Source organism: Varanus komodoensis, unplaced genomic scaffold (assembly GCF_004798865.1).
Source record: "Varanus komodoensis strain SLA01 unplaced genomic scaffold, ASM479886v1 scaffold20_1, whole genome shotgun sequence".
Classification (NCBI taxonomy): domain Eukaryota; kingdom Metazoa; phylum Chordata; class Lepidosauria; order Squamata; family Varanidae; genus Varanus; species Varanus komodoensis.
The window spans coordinates 12,657,089-12,679,589 of record NW_025335587.1 but is presented as its reverse complement, the minus strand read 5'-3'; the positions used below and the strand labels follow the sequence as shown (position 1 = coordinate 12,679,589).

The window sequence follows — 22,501 nt, the reverse complement described above, 5'->3', positions numbered from 1 at the left end:
CAGTCAGGACCCCGAGGGTGTGGAATGGGCTTCCACGAGAAGTCGTTGAGGCCCCATCGGTGCGGGTGTTCAAGGATAGGCTGGACATGCACATGGTGGGCATGTCGTGAGTGGAGCTGGCTGGTGCCGGAGGCCAGACTAGATGGCCCAGGAGGCCCCTTCTGACTCGCTATGTTCCTATGTTTCTGTGTCCAAGTGACATTAATTTTTTGGCTTGGCTACCAAGGCTAGCCAAAAATTACGGACCTGTGCTGCTACGTGTTGTTTGTAATATAGCTTAAAATGAATACTGGAAGTGTCCACGTTTCTAAAGGTAAGTATCTGCAAGGGATGTGTCAATCAGCATACCTTGGAAATCTTTGGTATGGAAACATAGGGCAGTAAAGTTGGAAGGAGCCAGAGGGCCTTCTGGTTGAACCCCCTTGCTTAGTGCAGGACTCCCTAGGTTAAACCATCCCTCTCTGCTGTCCAGCTGCATCTTGAATGCCTCCAGGGTGGGAGAGCCCACCACCTCCCTAGGCCATGGGTTCCATTGTCATACTGCTCTAACAGTCAGGAAATTTTTCCTGACTGATATTTAGCCAGAATCTGGCTTCCTGTAACTTGAGCCTGTTGTTCTGTGTCCTGTGCTTTGGGATGATTGAGAAGAGATCCTGTCCTTTGTGACAATCTTTCATGTAAGTGCTATCCTGTCTCCCCTTGGTCTTCTCTTCTCAAGGCTAAACCCTTTTTATCTTCTTCTGAACACTTTTCGGCTTGTCTGCATCTTTCTTAAACTGTAGTGCTCAGAATTGGACATGGGACTCCAGAGGAGGCCTAACCAGTGCTGAGTAAAGGAACTAGGAATTAATGGGATTTGGAAGCGATACTTCCATTAATGCAGCCTAAAATAGCATTTGTCCTTTTTGCAGCCACATCACATTGTTGTCTCCAAGATCCTTCTCACTTGCAGTGTTATTCAGTCAAGTATTTCCCATCTTGTATCAAAGCATTTGGTTTATTTTTCCTAGGTGCAGAACTTGACATTTGTCCCCATTGAATTTCATTTTCATGTATAGTACATGCATTCCTTTACATGTGTCCCTGACAATGTGGGGTTTTATTCCAGGTAAAGCTTAAAAATACTAAGCAGGGTCTCCATTCACATTGTGTTCTGTATTAAAATCTTGGCAGGCCATTTCCTCTTGATAGAATCCTCACCACCACCATACGCACACAAAGTCTGGTCAGGAAATTCAGACTTCCAAGAACACTGACTGCCTACTTTAAGAGGCAACTCCTCTCTGCAGCTGATGTTTCCCGCCCCCTCCAGTGTTTTGGCATTTGTGTTCCAGTTTCAACTGTTATGTTTAAACGTAAGTCAGAATGTTAGCAAGTTGCATTATTCTCTGCTTCTGTCACAATATCTCAGCTATATTATTAGGCACTTCTAGGAAGGTAGCTAATGTTAGCGTGTTGAAGAAAAAAATAAGAGTCTTGTAACACCTGAAGGACAGATTTATTATAGCCATTTATACCACAGTAAATCTGTTAGTCATTAAGTTGCCATAAGCCTCAGGTTTTTATTATAAGCAAGAAATTGCAAAGCTTGCTGTTTTCTCCCACTTGTGGTATGGCTTCTAAGGTGGGTATTGCAAGAAATGAGGTAGAGTGAAGTAGAGGGTCTTGTCGATCCTTGATCTGCCCTGTTGGGGATGACAAGTTTGATAGTTTCAAAAGTCATTTCTCTCCCACCGAGAATCTACTGGAACTGCACCCTGGCCTGGTGCATCAACAGCAAATAAACAGCATTGTGGGGCTTCCAAGATAGCCCCTTTTTGCCACAGCTGCACCATGATTCTCTAGGGGTCCTGGGGCTGCAAAAAAGGTGGATAATGCACACAGGCCATGTCTCACCTATGTCAGCCTTAAACAGTTTTTGAGCACGAAATTTGATTGAGGAACCAAAGAACATAAGGGGTAGAAAAACCTGTAGGATTTCAACACCTTCATGATGTTTGAGCTTGAGGTTGGCTCCACAATGATCAAAAAGTGTGTTTTAGAAGCAATTTCTTAGTCTGGTAGGGTAGTTGCATTGTTAGAGGCATGTTTTGTCCATAGGCCACAAGTTGGAAAATCACTTTTATGTGTATTCTTTGTTGGCAGTCCTTTGTATTTTTCCCTTTTTCCTCAGTGTTTCCAAAGGAAGCTTATAGTGATATTAAGACAGTGTGTGGATTTTCATGAGCTGTCTGTCCCCAGCATTGTGCACCTTCAAAATTTCTAAAGATGTTGAACTTGGCACGATCATGGCATTGAATCTCACAGTGGGCAGATCTTAGTAATTTTTAAATAGATTGTTAGGAGAAATCACTTGGATTTCACCAAACTGGCTCTTGTAACTTTTCCATCATCTTGTTGTAAAAGGACTCCTTAAAGTATGCCTGAAACAAATGTAAGGCAATTCCTGTGAGGAGCTGCCACACAAAACAGTGCATACGTGGATAAAAGGTGCATCTGATGAATTCTTGCTCTTTTTAGGCTCCTGTCGCTTTTTTCCCATCCCCCATGAAATATGTTGTAAGTATGAATCAAAGAACTTGAAGGCCACAAATGTGGCTACACAGGTTGCAGAAGGTGCCCCCAGATTTATTGTTAAAACAGCAACAAAACTACTGCAGGACTTATGTAATGCATCTTTGCACACTCTTGTTTTCGGCTGTTCTTAACTGTTTCACTTTGCTGCTTGACCAAATAAAATACCATATTTTAGAAAGGGATGTATTAAAGTAACAAGTACAAAGTAAAGTACTTTGTATAACCTAGTATTTAACAGTTTGAGCATTGGTACTTACAACATCTATAAATACACAGATGAGATTTCTTGAAGGGCTTGTCTTACATAAGTGAGGTCCTTGTCAACAGATAGACCCTAAAATTCGGTTTGCTAATCTCTTCAAGTCAAGTGTGCAACATAATGCTAGCCATGTACATATGCTAATGGAGATAAGGGAGGCCAGGATAAATTATTCTGGAACATGTGACTTTAGAATCTATGGTGGGGTGTGTGTGTTGAAAAATGATTTGCCTAGAATGTCAAATGGTAGTGTCTGAAAGAAAGTAGAACATGAAAGAAATCATGATGAGTGAAGTTAGCATTACTTTGCCAGGGACAAATGTTTGGTTCATGTACTGGCAAGTATGATACACTTGGTAACATTCCATTATTGGAGATGCATAAACAGATCCTGCTTTCTGTTTCCTGGTACTCTTTAACTTGTGGTGGAACGAATGGAAGTAGAACAGTTACTACTTCCCTGAACCAGTGTGTGTTGGCCAACGCTGGAACTTGGAATAAGTTTGTAGAGTTCCCTTCTTCCTATGGAGAAAAGTCTAAAATTTGCATTAAGTTATACAAACTCAAACTGGGATGCAGGTGGCGCAGTGGTTTGAACTGCTGTGCTGCTGGGCTGGTTGATCGAAAGGTCGCTGGTTCGAATCCGCAGACGGGGTGAGCTCCGGTACTCTGTCCAGCTCCTGCCAACCTTGCAGTTTGAAAGCATGCAAATGCAAGCAGATAAAAAGGTACCACTTCGGTGGGCAGGTACAGCGTTCCGTGCACTTTGGTGTTTAGTCATGCCGGCCCCATGACCACAGAGACTGTCTGCGGACAAATGCTGGCTCCCTGTGCTAGGAAAGGAAATGAGCACTGCCCCCTAGAGTCAGGCATGACTGTACTTAAACGTCAAGGGGAAACCTTTACCTATACAAACTCATGACACAATGGAGCAATAACATTCTAGATTACCAATTATTTAGAATGCATTTATGCAAGCCATACCTGTGTGGTTGCTATTCATGAAGCTGAGCAGTTGGCGTTTATCGTGGAGCTACAAGTGTGGATAAGAAAGTCCAATTAAAAATACAGTAATAGTGCAGAGTAAGAAGTCCTTTGTAAACTGAAGGGGGTGGGGAGTGGGATGAACCCTGGAGATGCAGAGCAAAGAGCTCTGATCCCTCCCCTCCCGCCTTGCTGTCAGATGACACAATAGTGTAATTAAGAAAATGCCTCCTAGGCATGTTTGGCTTCCTAAGAATATTTGACTAGTGAATTCCTGATTGGTTTCCCAGCCCTAATGAAATCCTCTTTCAGTTCTCATTCCTCTGCACTCATTCATATGGTTCTCCAGTTCATCCAAAAGTATTCCATTCAATTGTCAATATTTTTAAATAACTTAAAATCCCCTCTCAGCATACTCTGAGGTCAACCTCATTACGGAAATATGCATGGATGTTTGAAAACATTTGAACTCTTTTCCCTTGATTCTTCTGAGTTTTGGGTGGTACAGGAAATAGATTTCCACCCGTTCCTTTGTCCATAGGAGCTGAATTTATTCAGCTATCTTAAGGATTACTTAGTTCCCTTGAGTTCCTTCTTTTGGGGAATTCTTTTGAAATATATCCATTTCTGGTCCACATTGACCAGGGCCTTGAGTCATATTGGCTAGGGCTAATTCAAGTCACAGGCCAACTGGAGGGGATCAAATTGGGGTAGACATGAGGAAAATATTACTTCAGTTTGTGAAAAATCTAATACAAATGACACACTAGCCTTTCCACTAAGAACAATTAACAGAAATGTGGACTGGGAGACTCCAACAGAGTCAGGAGAAGAGCTTGCCATTCTAATTTGCCTTTGCACCTGTAGAGCAGATTCAGATATTCAGATTCATAGTTTCATTATGCGTGGGGCAGTGGAACTCTTTAGTCACACTGTTCAATATTCACCCAAGCTGCTTTTAGAACACAGAAAGAAATAAATTGCAGAAGTGACCACAACTGGGTGAGGCAGCATCCCCCTTGGTGCCATCAGATCTCCTGTTCCGAGGTTGTAGAAATGGTAAATGGGGCTAAAGCTCTGAGCGAAAGGTTTAAGCAGATCGCTGATGAGAGCAGCTTACTGTCGGGCTGTTTGGCTTTTCTAAACCCACATGCGCAGAACTCTGGGAGGAATCCAGTTCCTGGCATGAGATTTGCAGGAACCTTAGCTTTCATATTTTGGAAACAAACGTGTGTGCGTCTCAAATTGCAAAGACAGTACCTGAAAAAGGCTGTAGCATTTAGGTTTTGAATATTTTGTGGTCTGTACTCCTCAATGACATTTGTCACTGATCTTATTTGCTCCCGTCCTGATCTGTCCTGGATTTTTAAGAAATAGCTAACTTTGTTTTATCGGGCTTGCTCAGAAGACAGATGAGAAACTGCCACACCACTTCACTTACATACGGGATGTTGCATTATAAAATTAGAATGACAAATTAATGATACATAAGAATTTGAAAACATAAACACAGAAAAAGTTAATTGTGTTAGGAAAGATACAGAAACAAGTTAACAATGAATTTTAATTAGCTGGCCTAAAAATAGTTTGTCAAGATAACCTGGATGATGACCGAAGGAAAAATGCTGAGTTAAAGCCCTGTCACTTGCCCTGTGGGTGATTTGAGTAAAGAACTTAGGGAAATGATATTATTCCAGGTCAAAAGTGTTTTATCAATTAATGAGCAAAAAATGCTATGTAAAATATAAATATCAAAAAGCTTGATAAACAGATGCCTAGAAAATGCTACAGTCTTAAGTTTAATTAGGAAAGCATGAGTTAAAAGTTACCTTCTCAAAGGCATGATTCAAATTGAGTGTATCTAGCCTAATTGGTGTACATTTAATATTTTGTCTGTTTTATCTTTTCAGAAATGTTCAGTAATGTGAAATTAATTGAGTATGTTTCCTAATTTATAGGACAGCAAAGAATATTAGCTATGAAGTAATTGCTACACAGAGAACAGTGCTTCCTAGTAGGAGCTCACCCTGTGTACCTGTCAGCTGAAAAATTTCTTCAGAGCTGAATGAAATGCTCATGCTTAGAATCCCTCTCCTTTTTATGCTGTGAGAGTAAAAGTCTAAAAAGAAGAAATATTTAGAAAAACTGTTTTGTGACAAGTTATTAAGAATCTTTAGCAAAGCTCAGCTTAACAAGAAATATTTGTATGTGCTATATGATAGTTTTAATATGAAGTTGCAAATATATTTCTGTCAAATGATAGATCAGAAGATGTTGTCCTTGTTCATTCTTGTTCATACAAAACCAAAATTAATTCTGCCTTGAACAATTTTTGGTGTATGCATTGTTTGATGGGTATTGATCTCCCATACTAGACCCTTTCAAGATGCAGCTGGACAGCCATCTGAGAGGGATGGTTTAACTTGGAGTCCTGCACTGAGCGGAGGGTTGGACCTTCCAATTCTACTATTCTTCGTCGTGGCCTTTGTGCATCACACATATGGGTACTGCGCCTGCGCAGTGCCTGTGACCGGAAGATTGATAGCTAACGGTTTTTGGCGGGAAGCTCTGCTCCCCCTCCCCCCTGTGGCCTATAAAGAGCGGAGCATCCGCCATTTTGTTCAGTCTTTGCGACCGCCGTTCACTGTGCCTCGTGCCGCTTTCGACTTTCGCTTTGACTATTACCTCGTTCTTGAATTGTCCTGTTATCCTAGTTTTTTCCTCTCCTTGCTCCCAGCTTATTATTCTGTGTAGCTTTTCTCTCGTTATTTCTTTCGATCTGTCAAAAAAAAAAAAACTTATCCTCTTCACTATCTCTCTTTTTCTTCCTCTTCTTCTGCAATGGTGCAGTGAGCGGCTTCCCGCAAATGCATGGATTGCGGGTCAAAAATGGCACCAACTGACCCGCATGACCTATTCCTCCTCTGCCTGGGAGAGGGGCATAGGATGGATAAATGCATGCATTGCCTGGCCTTCTCCAAGCAGGCCAGGAAGAACCGCAAAAACCGGCTTCGTAGACTCCTTTGGGATCGGGTTCTGATGCAGTCAGACCCACTCGTCGCCATCCCAAAACCTGGCTCCGCTTCTGTGGCCCCACCCTCACGGCCTTCGGATGAAGGTGCGTCTGCTTTGGTGGCCCCCTCTGCTTCACCTAAAAAGAAGCATGAAAAGCGGAAGCACGCCGAAGAGAAGTCGGCAGGCCATAAGAAGGCCAGAAAGGAGAAGGTCTCCAAGCCTCCAAAAAAGTCCAAGACCTTGGACCGTCTGGACCGTCCCCGACATCGGAATTCGGAACCGATGGGACCCTTGGCACCAGTGGCGGTTACGGTACCGACAACGCCCGAACCGGTCCTCCAGGAGGCTATGCGGATTACCCCTTCTCAAAGGTCTCCCCGCCGTTTGATTGACCTCCCGCCTGCACCCCTTCCAACTCTACGGGGTTCAATTTCTAATGGGGAAATCCAGGACTCCCCTCCTAGGGTGAGGTCACCGACACCCATGCCCGCGGTGATGATGGAAACGGACGTTGGCCTGTCTCCACCAGGGAGCCAGAGGAGCCGCTCGGTAGAGCAACGCCCGGAGAGTTGGCGTCGCCCTTATTACCATACTTGGGGCGATCCACTCTCTGTAGGGTACTACCCTGCTCCCAGGGCACGATCATCTCCTCCACCCCGCGACCAACCGCTATCAGTGGATTCGAGGCGGGTGCCACCTCGATCCCCACAAAGTGGAAGCAGCCACTCCTTCTCGCCGGCAGAGTCGTCATCTTCGGCCCCACCCTACTACGGTGCCGATTCGGCTGACTCGGAGGTCGACTCAACCTCCCCGGACGTCGCTGTGACATCCCAGGGTCCAGCGTCACCTGACGAGTCCCACATCTCCTTCGCGGAGATGATGTCGAGACTTGTCCAGTCCCTGGACATTGACGCTGCCCAGCACCCGGGACCGTCGACGGACAAGTTTTACAACGTCGTCCGTGGGGAGCAATCGACATCTATTGTTCTGCTGCTCATAACCACCTTGCGGCAGGCGATGACGCAGCCCTGGGACCTGCCATCTCATCCTCAGCCGACGTCCAGGAGGTATGAGTCGATGTACAGGGTTCGGGAAGAAGATATTCCCTTCCTCCTCAAACACCCGAAACCGAACTCTGCAGTCGTCAAATCCTCTCAGGGCAGCGAGGTGAGAGGACACACGGCACCGAGAGATAAAGAGGGCCGAAAAATAGACTCCCTGGCCAGGTGAGTCTATGCTGCTTCGGGCTTGGGGCTTCGCATATCAAATTATGAGGCGACGTTGACGAGATATCAATATTTTATTATGCAGCGCCTCCACAACGTCGCCTCCACCCTCCCAGACCACCAGGGTGATCTCGCGAAGGTCCTGATCAAGGAAGCCATGCAGGTCGCGGTGCAGCAGTTATCCACGGCAAGGCACCATGTGGATACTGACTCCCGGGCCTTGGTTGGTGCCGTTTCTCTTCGGAGGCATGCGTGGCTCCGGAATTGTAATTTCCCGGAAGAAGCCAAGTGGCGGATAGAGGAAATGCCTTTCGATGGATCCGGGCTTTTCCATTCTCAAACCGACCATAAGCTCAAGAAGCTCCATGAATCGAGGATGACAGCACACAGGATGGAGATCCAGTCTCACGCCAGACGTAAGTGGTCCTGGAATCGTCCATCCTACAGGCAATCCTATCAACCGAGGCAGCAGCCTCAACACCGCCAGCAACAACAACAGCAGCACCGCCGTCCTCAGCCCCAACAGCGTTTTCAGCAGGGACGCCGTTGTTTTGACGATCGGAGGCAACGCTGACGGGACTGGCAAACCATTCCTCACACTCCTTCAGTACCCACCCCCCTCTCATTTGGGGATCGGCTTCGAAGCCGACTCCCCATTTGGGAGCTCATCACATCTGACTGGTGGGTATTATCCATTGTTCAACACGGCTATCAAATAGAATTCGACATGGTTCCTCCATCGAGTCCAATCTGGTCTACTGTATGCTCACCGGTACTCCTCAACGAAATACGTCAACTTCTTCGTAAAGGAGCGTTTCGTCAAGTATTTCCATCTGACGGACTTCACGAATTCTATTTCAGATACTTCACGGTCCCTAAGCGGGATGGTGGTCTACGTCCGATTTTGGATCTACAGAACTTAAATACGTTTATTGTACCGAGAAAGTTTCATATGACTACCCTTCAAAACATTTTGCCGTTGTTAAGGAGAGAGGATTGGTTCGCCTCACTGGACTTGAAGGACGCCTACTTCCACATTTCAATTCACCCAAATTACAGACATTTCCTTCGTTTTGCGATTGCAAGCCAACTTTATGAGTTCACAGTTTTACCTTTTGGACTGGCTACGGCTCCGAGAGTTTTTACCAAGTTCATGGCTCCTGTCTGTGCCTTCCTATGCCTTCAGGGCATACAAATTTATCCATACCTCGATGACTGGCTGTTGGTCTCACAGTCCAGAGAAGGACTCTTGGCGGCCATCCATAAGACCTGTGCCTTACTAGATGACCTAGGCCTACATATTAATACAGAGAAATCTTCTCTTCTTCCGACACAGATGCTCACCTTCATCGGAGCCCGCTTGGATTCGACGTTGGAGAAAGCTTTCCTCCCGCAAGACAGACAGACAAACTCTTCCTCACCTTATCCATTGAATCCGACGAGAGGGAACGGTCACGGTGAGGTCTATCCAGAGGGTCCTGGGACATATGGCATCCTCAGTTGCCATGGTTCCACATGCCAGACTTTGGCTTCGCCCACTACAACTATTTTTCAACAGGGTGTATCACCCTCAAAGAGAGCCACAGTCCAAACTGATTTGGATCCCATCTTCTGTGCTCCACTCTCAGTGCTGGTGGCTGAAACCGACCAATCTTACGATAGTCCCCTTCAGGGCACGACCTCCTACGATAACCCTCGGCACCGACGCATCTCTCCTAGGGTGGGGAGCGATATGCTCTGGCCTATCTACCCAGGGTACGTGGAATTGTCTAGAATCCACGAATCATATCAACTTCCTGAAGCTACTGGCAGTCTTCAAGGCCCTTCGTTCTTTCAAGGACCTCCTTCATCATCAGATGGTTCAGATAACCTCGGACAATATAGCGACCGTCTTTTATCTGAACAAACAAGGAGGGATGAAGTCACCAACTCTAGCCAGACTCTTGATGGAAATTTGGACTGGTGCATTCAGAGACACATCGTGCTGATGGCTGTTCATGTGGCTGGCATAGACAACATGCACGCGGACCTTCTCAGCAGGCACATGTTCACCTCTCGCAAGTGGAAACTGGACCCTCGTACGCGCAGCCACCTTTTCAGGCACTGGGGGTTCCCTGATGTGGACTTATTCGCTACCCAACAGAACAGGGTGTGCGAGGCTTACTGTTTGAGAGCGGGAATCGGACACGCATCCCTAGAGGATGCATTCATGATCCCTTGGAACAACATGCATTTCTGTGCCTTCCCTCTGATCCCTCTTCTGATGAAGGTCATAGCAAAGATCATGGGCGACCGGGCATCGGGGATACTAGTTGCTCCTTGGTGGCCACGTCAAGCGTGGTTTGTGAAACTACTTGACATCTCTCGCGGGGAATTTCTTCATCTTCCATCGCTCCCATATCTTATAACACAGGTGGACGGCACACTTCGCCACCCGGACTTGCTCTCATTGAACCTAACAGCGTGGCGAATTCGATGATTGATGTTCCATTGATGCTGACGACGGTTTCGAGAGTTAGAAATCCGACAGCTTCTACTAATCTATCGGTACCGACAATGACTTCGACCACCTTGGATCCAATTGTCGAAATTCACTCGGGTGCTTCCCCTTTCTCTGATCTCTCTGCACCATCCGGTTCGAGGCAAGACCCGTCGAATTCGAATCCGACGTTTTTGCACCCTGATATTCAGCATATCATCGGCTCTGCCTTAAAGCCGTCCACAAGAAAGTCATATAAGGCTAAATGGAAATGTTTTTCCACCTTTGCCGAGTCGCGTTCGTTCTCCCCATTCCTCTCATCTATTGAACAAATTCTTCAGTTCCTCCTGGAATTGCACCATTCCGGATTGAAGCTGTCATCCATTAAAGTTTATACAGCCGCAATAGCTTACCACCATGGATTAGTCGACGGATCACCTGTTTTCTCATCCTATCCTCAAGAGATTTTTGAGGGGACTATATAATCTTAACCCATCAATTAGACTGGTTATGCCCACATGGAGCCTTTCTGTAATTCTGCAGGCCCTTATGAAGGCCCCCTTTGAACCTTTAGCGATGGTGGATCTGCAATTGGTTTCTTGGAAGACGGCATTTCTTGCAGCTGTCACTTCAGCCCGGAGGGCCAGTGAACTTTGCGCTCTTCGAATAGACCCTCCTTATCTAAACTTTCACAGAGTGAAGGTCGTTTTACACCTCGACCCGTCTTTTTTACCCACAGTGTCTACACCTTTCCATATAGGACAAGACATTGTGCTGCCTGCTTTTTTCCCGTCACCGTCAACCCCTTTGGAAAGATGGTCGCACTCACTTGATGTTCGCCGTTGCTTAGCCTTCTACCGATCGCGGACAGAATCTATTCGATGATCCAATAAGCTATTCATCAAATATTCTACTAGGGATCAGGGCGATCCAGTCACTCCACAAAGACTTTCTAAGTGGATAGTCCACACTATTGTCTTGTGCTATCAGTTAGCTAAGCTCGAACTGCCTTCAGTTCCCCGAGGCCATTCTACTAGAGCTGTTGCAACCTCGTCTGCGATCCCATCGGGGGTCCCGATTGATGACATCTGCTGAGCCGCTACTTGGGTGAACCCTTGCACCTTGCCAGGCACTACCGTCTCGATGTTCGAGCTCAACGGGACTGCTCCTTCGGTAGAGCTGTACTCTCCTCTGTTCTTCACTGAGGACACCTTCCCTCCTCCTTGATGGTAAGCTTGTTAATCTACCCATATGTGTGATGCATAGAGGCCACGACAAAAAAAGCAGGTTGCTTACCTGTAACTGATGTTCTTCAAGTGGCCATCTGTGCAGTCACACAACCCACCCGCCGGCCCCGCTCGATGTCGGTGAGTGGACGCATCGACAGCTCGGTGTCGATGAGAAAGGTATCTTCGGTACCGACCATCCCTCTTTTTTACGGTACCAACACACACAAAAAAAGATTTAAAATTATTAAGATATCGTATGTTCGGTCGCAAAGACTGAACAAAATGGCAGACGCTCCGCTCTTTATAGGCCACAGGGGGGAGGGGGAGCAGAGCTCCCTGCCAAACACCGTTAGCTATCAATCTTCCGGCCACAGGCACTGCGCAGGTGCAGAACCCATATGTGTGACTGCACAGATGGCCACTCGAAGAACATCAATTACAGGTAAGCAACCTGCTTTTCTTCCAATTCCTTCCAATTTTACTATTCTATGATCTGCTGTAAGTAGTTAACAGGGAAGCAAACCCTTCTTAAATACTGAAACTATGGTTTAGAAACATTCCTCAAAGGCCAAGTCCACAACAAATACCATAACTGTTTCCCCTACCATCCTGCCTCAGATTTTGCAGAGCCCTCCACAAATCTGAGTAGTTTAGTTGTGTTCTGATGGCTCTCCCAGGCTTACATAAACAAATCTTCATAGTGAGGTAGCTGGGAAATTAATGTGTTTATCAAATGTACTGTGATACTGTCAGGCATTAGAACGTCTACCATTGCTGCATCTGTGGAAAATATTGTAAACTATATTGCATTGTCTAATCAGCATGTAGTGGTTAAGTGCATGGGACTGGGACTCAGGCGATCCGGGTTTGAATCCCTGCTCGGCCATGGAGCCAACTGGGTGACTTTGGGCCAGCCACAGACTCTCAGCCCAACCTACCTCACAGGGTTGTTGTTGTGGGGATAAGATGGAGGAGGAGAATGATGTCAGCTGCCTTGAGCCCTTTGTAGGAAAAAGGCAGGTTATAAATTGCAATATATAAATTCTGACTCTTGATATGTATCCCTTTCTGGGGCAGGGAATAATGCCCAAAGATGGCTCAGTTGAAAGAAGGTGCTGTACATTTTGTCTTGTATCTGTTTTAAATTAGTGCACATGGCCAATTGATATTGTCAGCTGTAAGTTGAGTGACTGTTCTGGGGAGCATTATGAAGAACTAAAAGGTTGCAGAAACAATCCTTGAAATATTTAAAGCTTCGATTTATAACTTGCATTTGACAGAACTTTACAAGACCAACTCAAAGTGCTGTTTTTGACCTTTAAAGCAAGAATTTTTGAAGGACTTACTGCCTCTTTCTCTTTCTGTGCGCAGCAACAGGGTACATAATCAAGACAGTTTTAACTTATTTTTAAAGAGTGTTCTTAATATTTTACTGTGCTTTCATTTGATTATTTTTTTATTTCCTGATTTTTGAAAAACTGGCTTGCTTGGAATAGCAGTAACATTTGAAAAGCTTTTTTAAGCACCAGAAAAGCCTTTTTTTCTCAACCACCAGATGTTAATAGCCTGCAAAGAAAAAAGTTACTTGCCTGTCTTTTACTTATAAGAGGGGCCCTTGTTAACCATGAAAAACGTTCTCAGAAATCATTTATCATACCCTGCCTTTTCTTCCCACTCATTTGGTGTCTCTGTGACCTGTGGAGGAAGGGATTTCGTGCCTTCCACTACCAGTGTGGAAGCCAGGTGAGCTAGCAAAAGAACCAGGAGACCTCCATATTTTCTTCACCAGCCTTTCCACGAAGGTCCTAAAACATCTTCCATCGTCTACAGCACACCTGTTTTCTATGGCAGATGTGCAGGAAGGGGTCAGATCAGTTTCTACGCTGGTTGTACATGAAGGGAATCCTTCAGAGAAATCAGTCAGGCTGGCAGAGGAGACGGGGAACAATTCATTCCCCCCCGCCCCCCTGCCATGCCACCTTCTTTCTGTGGTGCCCATGCAGGGAAGGACTTTTGTACACCCAGCACAAGAACTGACTGGGTCATGCCGCAAGCCCAGTATTTTTTCTGTGACCAGTGTGGAAGCCAAGTGAGCTGCTAAGGGATTTCCCATGCCCCTTTTTGCCAGGCTTTCCTAGAGGGAATTCAGCACACTTGCCTCAGTGGAATTTTTAGACTCCAGTTGTGACCAGGTGCATTACAGGCAAACATACATTACATCTTTGCAAGGCCTTCTGAGGTGAGAAGGGTGACTACTGGACACAGTAGAATTCTTCTTAATAGAAGAATTGCAGTGATGGTATATTCTCTGTAGGGAGGCCTGCCTGTTCTCCATTTTGTTAGTTTGCCAATTGTTAGAGACTTCCAGGCTTTTAAATATTTTATGGAGCTTATTGCTGTTTTTTATGCTGCTTATTAATTGTGCATAGGTTTGGTTTTTTAGTTAAGTTGTATTTTACTAAATTTTATTGCAAATGGCTTTGAACATTTTGTTGCAATGATTCAAACTCTTCTGTCTTATCAGAAGAGCTTTAAGAAGCTCATAGGCAATGGTGCTTTGTCCTATAAAAATGCTTTGTTTTGTACTTGTATCCATTCTTCAATTATAGCTCCCAAGCAGTAGGCTTGTATTTCCTCTCCCCACCTTAGACATCCTTTCTCATAGCATGTCACAATTCCCTTCACTGCCATACCATTTTTTTCCTTCACTTGGAGTATCATACTCTAGAAAACAGAAAAGTTCATATCCCATCCTTGCACAAGCAAAGCTCCTCCCATAGAGCAAGTCTGGGACAAAATGTTTAGTAGTTATTTGACCCATCAATTTTGCTTCCATAAACTCTTTTCATTACAAAACACTAAACAGGTTGGAGGTGGATGGGTCAAATGACAGGGCATTGAAGCTAGGGACAAAATCCAAGAAGCTGCAACATTAGGTGGGTGAAGTGTTCTGTTTGATCTTGAGGTTGACCTTATGATCTGCTTTCTAAAACAAAAAATGTGGAGAAGTTTGTCTTTGCTAAGCGGATGTGTGTTTTGTAGTTCAGTGACTGCAAGAGTTGCAAGTTGTCTTTGGGAAGTAAGCATCTCGTGAAAATACAAAGGTTTGCTCTAGGAGCCCTTGACACCGCATCCCTTCCTTCTGTGGGCCTTTGCATCTAAGAGAATAAAGCCAGCTTTAGCTTTCATAGAGTCATAGAACAGCAGAGTTAGAAGGGGCCATGAAGGCCATTGGATCCCGGCTACTACTAACAAAGACCTACTGTGTTAACAGAGCTCAACAAGTTTGGTGCTTTCTTCACTAGTGACTGTCCAAGTCTCCTTAGATTTTCACTTTCGCAGCAAAAGTCCAGCTTTTGCACTTTATATCTGTTTTGTAAACTAGGGGGCAGTGATGCAAAAATGTTAGAGATACTGAAAGATTTCCAGTGGCAAATCGAGCTTACAGGAAAGATAAACAAGCAGGTCTGTGCCGAGCGAAGGGTAAAATAAAACAACTGCATGGATGTGAGAGCATGGAGCATTGTCGAGCCTGCTCTGGGGAGGCTCTCCAGGTGCTGATACCTGGAGTTAGGCCATGCTGACAGAACAGGAAAGAGCTCGGTGAGTAGATGGGTCTTGTTGCGTGAAAGGGCTGTTCCTGTCTAGCAAATCTTTTGTCTTGGAGACAGATTGCTTAATGTTCATTTATGCTAGCTGCCTCCTCCTCCTCCTCAATTTAAGAGGTCGGTTCTTTGTCTAGTCAGGATATTTAACTATTTGGAACTGTTGCGCTGTTTTGCCAGCACAGCCACTTTACTATCTAACGAACTTCCTTCCTCCCACAAATATTTCAGCTAGTCTAATGAGTTGTGTACCTGAGGTATGGTCAGTCTTGGACTTCTGACAAATTACTGCTTGCTCCCCAGAGGACAGAGCAAGAAAACACATGAATGGATACTTTTATTTGCTAGTTACAGTATGGTGTTTGTGCATGCATGTGCAAAACACGCAAACCACTGCATGGCACTGAAAGGGCTATTATTGAAAGGTGGTTTCAATGTGTTAACCCAGAGCCGTGATTTAGAGGAGTCTCCTGATATGTTACTTGTAAACAGTTTCAGAATGGCCTGTGTACATAATCCAACTTCCTCATAAAATTGCTTCTTTTATGTTCCTCCCACCCTTCCATACTTAGAAGGGCACATGGACCCAGAAACGCTTTCCCTGCTTCTTGGGAAAGAGGGCACAGCTGAAAACATGGGAACTTACCTTTACAAGGATGGCTTCTCCCTGAGTGGTTCATGTTGGCCTTGTTAATTGAAGTACCTTGTGTATTTGTGGCAGTGACCGGACCCCCAGAAAAGGTTTGTGCAGTCTCCTACATACATGAATGGGTGGGTGAATTGTACCTCAGTGCTAAGCACAAGCACCCCTGATCAAATCATTGGTTTCTCTTGGAAGGTTGGGAAGGACTTCCAATTGAAACCCTGGAGAGCTGCTAGCTTGGAAAGGATACTAAACCATAGTCTAGTATTACAAGACTGGAACTGCCATGAGCTCAGGTTTGTGCATCCATGTTCCCCTCCTTTTTAAGCACAGCCATGAGATCAGTAGATTCTATTTTAGAATAACTGCAGTTCAGACTGTCATCTGAGCTCAAAACTGGTTATTTGTAACTGCAGTTCGTGGGAAGCTAGCATTGTAGATCATTTTATGTTTACTTTTTTATATTTCTTGCTTTGACTTGTCAAAGCCTGATATCCACTTATAAGCAGCATTATCTTTTTATAACTGTGCAATGTGTTACATACCTGTAACAAGCACTCTGCTGCTATGGTTATTAAATAAATTTCAGATTTTTTTTATTCTGTCCAGTGACAGATTACAAAAACTAAAACATTCAATACAAAACTGTAAAACATAAAATGAAATATATGATAGAATGGTGCAAGAATATAAGATACATAGAAATAGTCATTAAAAAAAGGTAGGACTGGCTCATAGGGCTTCTTCTTAATGGACAACTTAATCCTTTCTGAAACAGGTGCAAGGTTGCCTATAATCTCTTACATTGCTGTAGTTCTTTGTCCTCCTAAATCAGCCTATTTGGCATTAGTCAAACTTGCATCAGTTTAAGATTGTCGCTCATGCAACGCTAGGTAGTGATACCCTCTTTCAGTTCATTTCAGTTCTGAATCCCCTGTTGCTACATTTTCCATGGTTTTTTTGCCATTGCTTATGTGGGTGATCTGCATGTGCCGCAACAATAGTGATTTATTCCCCCCGCACAATTATAGCTGGCTTGCGGCTGATGATTTGGTTTACCACTACCCCCAGAATACACGTGTACGTCTTTTGGGGATTGCTATATGGGACCGTTGTGTGAATGAACAACACTTTGGGGCTAAATAGGGCTGCTGTAATGCTGCATGGCCATATTCCATAGTTCTTCCCCCATGCAATTGTCTGCCGGTGTGAGTCTGAGGATGGTGTGTGATCATGATAAGAGTCAATTGAAGGAGAACAGAGTTGATGCACATATAAGCGATTTTAGAGAACAGGTGGAACAGTATCTAGAATGCAGCTGCCTGGGATCACTTTTCCTTTAAAGTCTTGCCTAACAAGATGTGGGCACTCCCAATGAGTCTAGATTTTAACAAGACGTAATGGAAGATATTATTAATTTTTATACCATCCAATAGCCAGAGCTCTTTGGGTGGCCTGCAACAGTTCATAAAAACAGTTCAATAAAATGCAGTAAAATGCCACTTCTTATAAAAATACAAACATTTTAAACAAAAGAAAGAAATGGCAAAAAATGAAGACTAACCCTGTAGAAACACAGGGTGGGAAACGCCTCCAGGCTCTTGGATATCCCAGTATATCTTTAAACGCTTTGGCACAAAGGGCCATCTTAACCTGGCACCAAAAGATGCTAGGGTTGGTGCCAGGCATGATAAGGTGTTGAAATGGAAAGAATGGTTTTTTCTTTGCCTCCTCCCATAATTTAATCTTGGTTATATGTTGGAATAATAGTAAATGTAATCCAGTCCAGCCTCAGTGGTTGACAAGATCCAGCACACTTAAAAACAAGGTTGTTGGCTCTGACTGACCTGGTTTGCTTGTAGCAGCAATTACCGGGTTATTTAACCCAGGGGTTGTCATGACTGAGTGCAGTTGAATGCATTGTCTTCCAAGCACACACCATTTCTTCAATCAGCTGTCCAGAAATGCTCTGTTCTTAGTCTGCCATCTGAGGCCAGGATGTGGGCTGTTAAGGAGAGACGTCTAGTCTTCATCAATTGTTTTTGTAAAAGTTTATGGAAGAGACGATTGGATTGCTAATACAGCAGCTTTCCTGTCTAGGGCCCAAGATGCCGGCTACCACTTCCAGCTACTGCAGTCAATAGCCAGGATTATGACTGATCCTAGTCCAACACTTTCCACAATCACCTAGTTTGGAAAAGAAGAGTAGTGATCTTAGAAGGCCTCTCCCAAGCACCTCCCTGTTGCACCGTGCCAGTGTGCAAACGTGGGTGAATGATCTGCTTTGCGGGAGTGTTGTTAAGCTGAGCCTTGTATACCATTTCGATCTCCTCTGGCTCCTAGTGGAAGTTCCAAGAACACCGGTCGAAGCGTAGCTCACACGTTCCCGTAATAAAGCCCCCTTTGTAATGGCGTCCGGATAGGAGTTTGTTTGGCGTGCGGTCCTGGTGAGGCTGTTCTGGGCATACTTACATTCTCTTTGCAAGAGTAAGTATGCAGCTGGGGGTTCCCTGAGATTCACTGTTGTCACCAGAGTCCCAGGTGGCCTTGGTGACATCCAGCGCTTTTACCAGCTTAAGTGTGTGACCTTTCCTGGAAATGGGTGGTCTGTGCATTTCCATCCTCTGATAACCTGTCTGGACTGGTGGAATACATCCGTACGTGTGGGGGGGATGTTGGGGGGTGCTTTTCAAGACATTTCAAAAGTGGCGGGTAATACAAAAACATCTGGAAGTCTTGACTAGAACTGCACATTGGGAGCGTGTTTTGCCAGGGGTGGAAGAGCATCGCTGTATGCTTGCCTTGTTTCCGAGCCCAGCTTGAGGTGTGAAAGTCATGCATGACTTGGTAATCCTCTGATGCCCCTCTCTAGGTGCATCTGCTATCAGAAGTGAGGTGGGCAGCCACCAGGGACTTGCAGGCTGCAGCTCTCCTTGCCATCTGGGCACCACAGTATAACTTTTCTGTTCACCCGAGCTTTTCAGATGTTGGCCTGAACTCTCCTTTGTGTTCTGGTATTCTTTAGTGTCAGAGCTGTAAACTCTGCCCAGGAAACAGCCTATACAAGACAACATGTAACTTCGAAACAGTTGAAAGCATGAGCTTTGGCTGCTTCAGAATTTTCTTATTTATATCAGTTTAAAACCTAGGTGCTCTACAAAACGACCTTGTCCTGCAGGCACTAGAGACAAAAATGTAGCATTAGAAAATGGATCCTAATGTTCTGACATCTTGTAGATGTGTCTTGGCTATATAGGCTCTTGAGGAAATTCCAGAGGATTTAATCCCTTTCAGCAGAAGCGTTCTTGTGAAATGGCAGGCTGGAACTGCCAAGGCGAGTTGAAAGTTGAGATGCCATACGTAACTGCTCCGTTAGCCACAGGGCTCGTCTTGCTTAGTCATTTTTGTTGACAGTGCTGCATTGACTCACTTGGATTTGTTCAGGAGTCTCTCTCCCTGTAAAGGGAAGTCAACAAAGGCAGCCCTGCCTGCTGCACCTTGGAACTAAAGCCACGCTCTGAGCGATGCTTGCTAAAGCATCCTGTTGGGTGGTGTCAGTGTAAGTGCCTGCCTGCGCCATGGACAGCATAAGGCACACATTCAAGACTATCTTTCTTGCTTTTTAATTCATGGTAATGCCTTTTTGAGAGCAAATGGAAACACAACTGGGTTAGAATGAGTCAGTTTTCCATTTCACATCGTAACCCTCATGGAGAAATGAGGTCTTGAGATGGACTTCATGTTGACACTTCACTAACTGCAACCAGTGTTCTGCTTAGTCCAAAACTTTTGCTCAATTAGAGGTAGGGTAGCTGCTGCATTGAAACAAAATGACTTCAAAAGGTTCTTTTCCTTAAATATACTTGGCTCTGCTCTAGGGCAGTGGTGAGCATACCTCAGACTTCGTTTTCAATCAGATCCTTCCAGCTGGAGACTGCTATAAAAGAGAGATATTTAGAATTAAAGAATTCTGAGGCCCAGAACTTGTTTTGAAGCTCACAGACCTTCCACATTAAAATCTACTTGACATTCCTCTTTGCAGAATTATTGCAACTATTGTTAATAGCAGATGTTAACAAGCCAGAAATCCTTGTCAATCTTGCGCTGATCTCCCAGAGAGCTAGATCTGCCTTCTGCCTACCTCCATTGTAGGAAACCCAAATGATGAAGCCAAGGAATTAATAATATTGCTAAAGATATGGGTGCATTCTCTCTCTGCAGGTCACACATAACATCAATTGGAAAATGAGTGTTTTATGGTTTCTAAAATGTGCTGAACTTACTGGAGAGGCATAAAGCTTTTCTTCTGTGGCTTGGACCACATCCATAACATCAGTCACTTAGCTACAAAATTTTGCAAACACGGAACATGTCATCCAGTTGGGTCAGTTATTCTCTTGGGTCCGGTTATTCTGTTAGCACTACTGCCACACTCTCTGCTCTTACAGTTTCAGGCTTCCCGTATAGCCTAGTTGTAAGTTTATTTGTGAAACGAATCTGCTTTGTGAGTTTTGCATGCAAATATGTGTTGACCAGTGAGAGTGGCTAGTAATTAAAAAGTGTCTCTAGCAATTTAGCCTGTGAATTGTATGAGTAGTACAAGTCTTGGGATAGTACATTATAGATTTATGCTCCCTGGCCTCCTTCGATAAGCCTAGTACAACTGTGTAAGCTGGTGAAGCTTTACTTGTGATAAACCTGGTCTTTACAGATGTTGGTGTATGGTGGAGTGTAGGCAAAGTAGGGTGGGTTAAAAACATTGAATCATACTTTGTTTAAATCATTTCTAAATAAGCATAAATAAAAATACTAAATTTGTCATTTAAAAATAGTTACAACATGTGTTGCTAGAAACACATCTTAACTGGATACTTTCTTAATGTGGACAGTTTCTGACTTCAAGGTTGAAGCGCTGTTCTCAGAATTCAGTGAACTCCCAGCTGTATAACTTGTAAGGAAATTGAGAGAAAAACCAAAAGCAGTCGCTTTCAGTTAAAGGTGCAACTGTTTCCTAGCCACACTGTTGCTAAGTTTATGTATCCTTCTGACCACACATCAGTACTGGAACTAATTTTTGAACTTGTATAACAGAGAACCTCATGCTCTCCATAGGTTTTGGACTATGAGTCCATAATCTCTTGACTATTGTCCTTGCAGGCCAGGTCTGATAGAAACTGTAGCTCAGAAATCTGGGGGACACCAGGTTGCTTACCCCTGTTATACAACTTGGAGGTTTAGGATATACCCTTTACCCAAACAAGCTTCTTGAAATTGCTTGCATGTCAAAGTAACTTAAATAACTTTTGACTGGGAATAAACTGGCTGCCCTTAAGGGCTCTCCAAGTTAAAACCAGTATGTCAGTTTTGGCCTAGAAACCCTAGAAATAACTTGGGAACTGATAAAGATTAAACAATGGAATTGTGTGATTAAATCATCCTTTTATGTTTCGAAATAAAACAACAAAACCTTTCAGTTTTAGAGTTTTTCTATACTTACCCTTTTAGACCAACTTACCACCTTAAGGAAATAGAGGTAAACTAAACTCAGTGATCATTTTTACTAGTTTTGATGCATGGTACCAGTTCAGCCTTATAAAAGACTGTAGGCTTTAATTTGAGCTCTTAATAGCAGGCTCCTGGGTTTTCACATGTTTTCATATTAATAGTAGATTATTTAACTGTTCCGTTCATTTTTTGCGGGGGGAGAAAAATCTGACCACAGATCAAGATATGATAGCTTATAGGGGAATAGGAAAGCAACTTGTCTTCAACAAAATAACTTTATGATTTGGTCATTGGTGGATTCCTGAATATGGGCTTTGCATTTATCAAATAATGAGCAAACTAGGGACTTCAAGCATGCAGAATAGAGCTATTGAGTACCAGCCTAAAGAGTACTTGAATCAGCTCTGTCTTCTTGTTAAGAATGAAGTACAATGTGTGTGTTTAACGGTATGTTTTCCCTGTTTTTATAAAACAGAGCTCAACAAAAACCCAGTGGAAGGCTTTTCAGCAGGCTTAATAGATGATAATGATCTCTATCGATGGGAAGTCCTCATTATTGGTCCTCCAGATACACTGTAGTAAGTATGGCTAGTGTATAACCAAAACCTTGTTTAAGTATTTTGTTAAATCGTTTCTTTCTTTGACCCTGTTGACATCGATTTAACTTTACTGCTAGAATGTGGCTTAATACTTTTGTTTGTTATTCTGTACAGCAGTGAAGGTCTTCAGACCTTCCAGAACAGAACCTGCCTTTAATCCCAACTTGCCAGATAGGACCACGCTTATCACACAGATCTCCTGTGGCTTTTTTGTCTCTCTTGGGCCACAACTGCAATGCAGATGTTCTGGTTTAAGGATATTTCTGAGAAACTGGAGTAGAAACTGCAAGGATTTGAATTGGGAGGCAGGATGGGGATTTTTAACCAATAATTCCTGGTGCGTGCACTAAGTTACAATAATGAGGATTGGAAGACAGGGT

The 22,501-nt window shown here is 44.1% G+C and overlaps 1 protein-coding gene across 2 annotated transcripts in view; it reads left to right on the top strand.

Moving 5' to 3' along the window:
• The window catches only part of UBE2G1 (ubiquitin conjugating enzyme E2 G1), a 36,103-nt gene that overhangs the window by 3,727 nt on the left and 9,875 nt on the right, over positions 1–22,501 (top strand). Inside the window, exons 1-2 of one of the 2 annotated variants that reach the window (XM_044429951.1) lie at positions 1,331–1,355; positions 21,998–22,100. In XM_044429951.1, the coding sequence (XP_044285886.1) occupies positions 1,346–1,355; positions 21,998–22,100 (113 nt within the window). In that variant the 5' untranslated portion in view covers positions 1,331–1,345. Of the gene's footprint in view, positions 1–1,330; positions 1,356–21,997; positions 22,101–22,501 lie in introns of those variants that run through there. The other variant, XM_044429950.1, reaches the window with a different exon arrangement.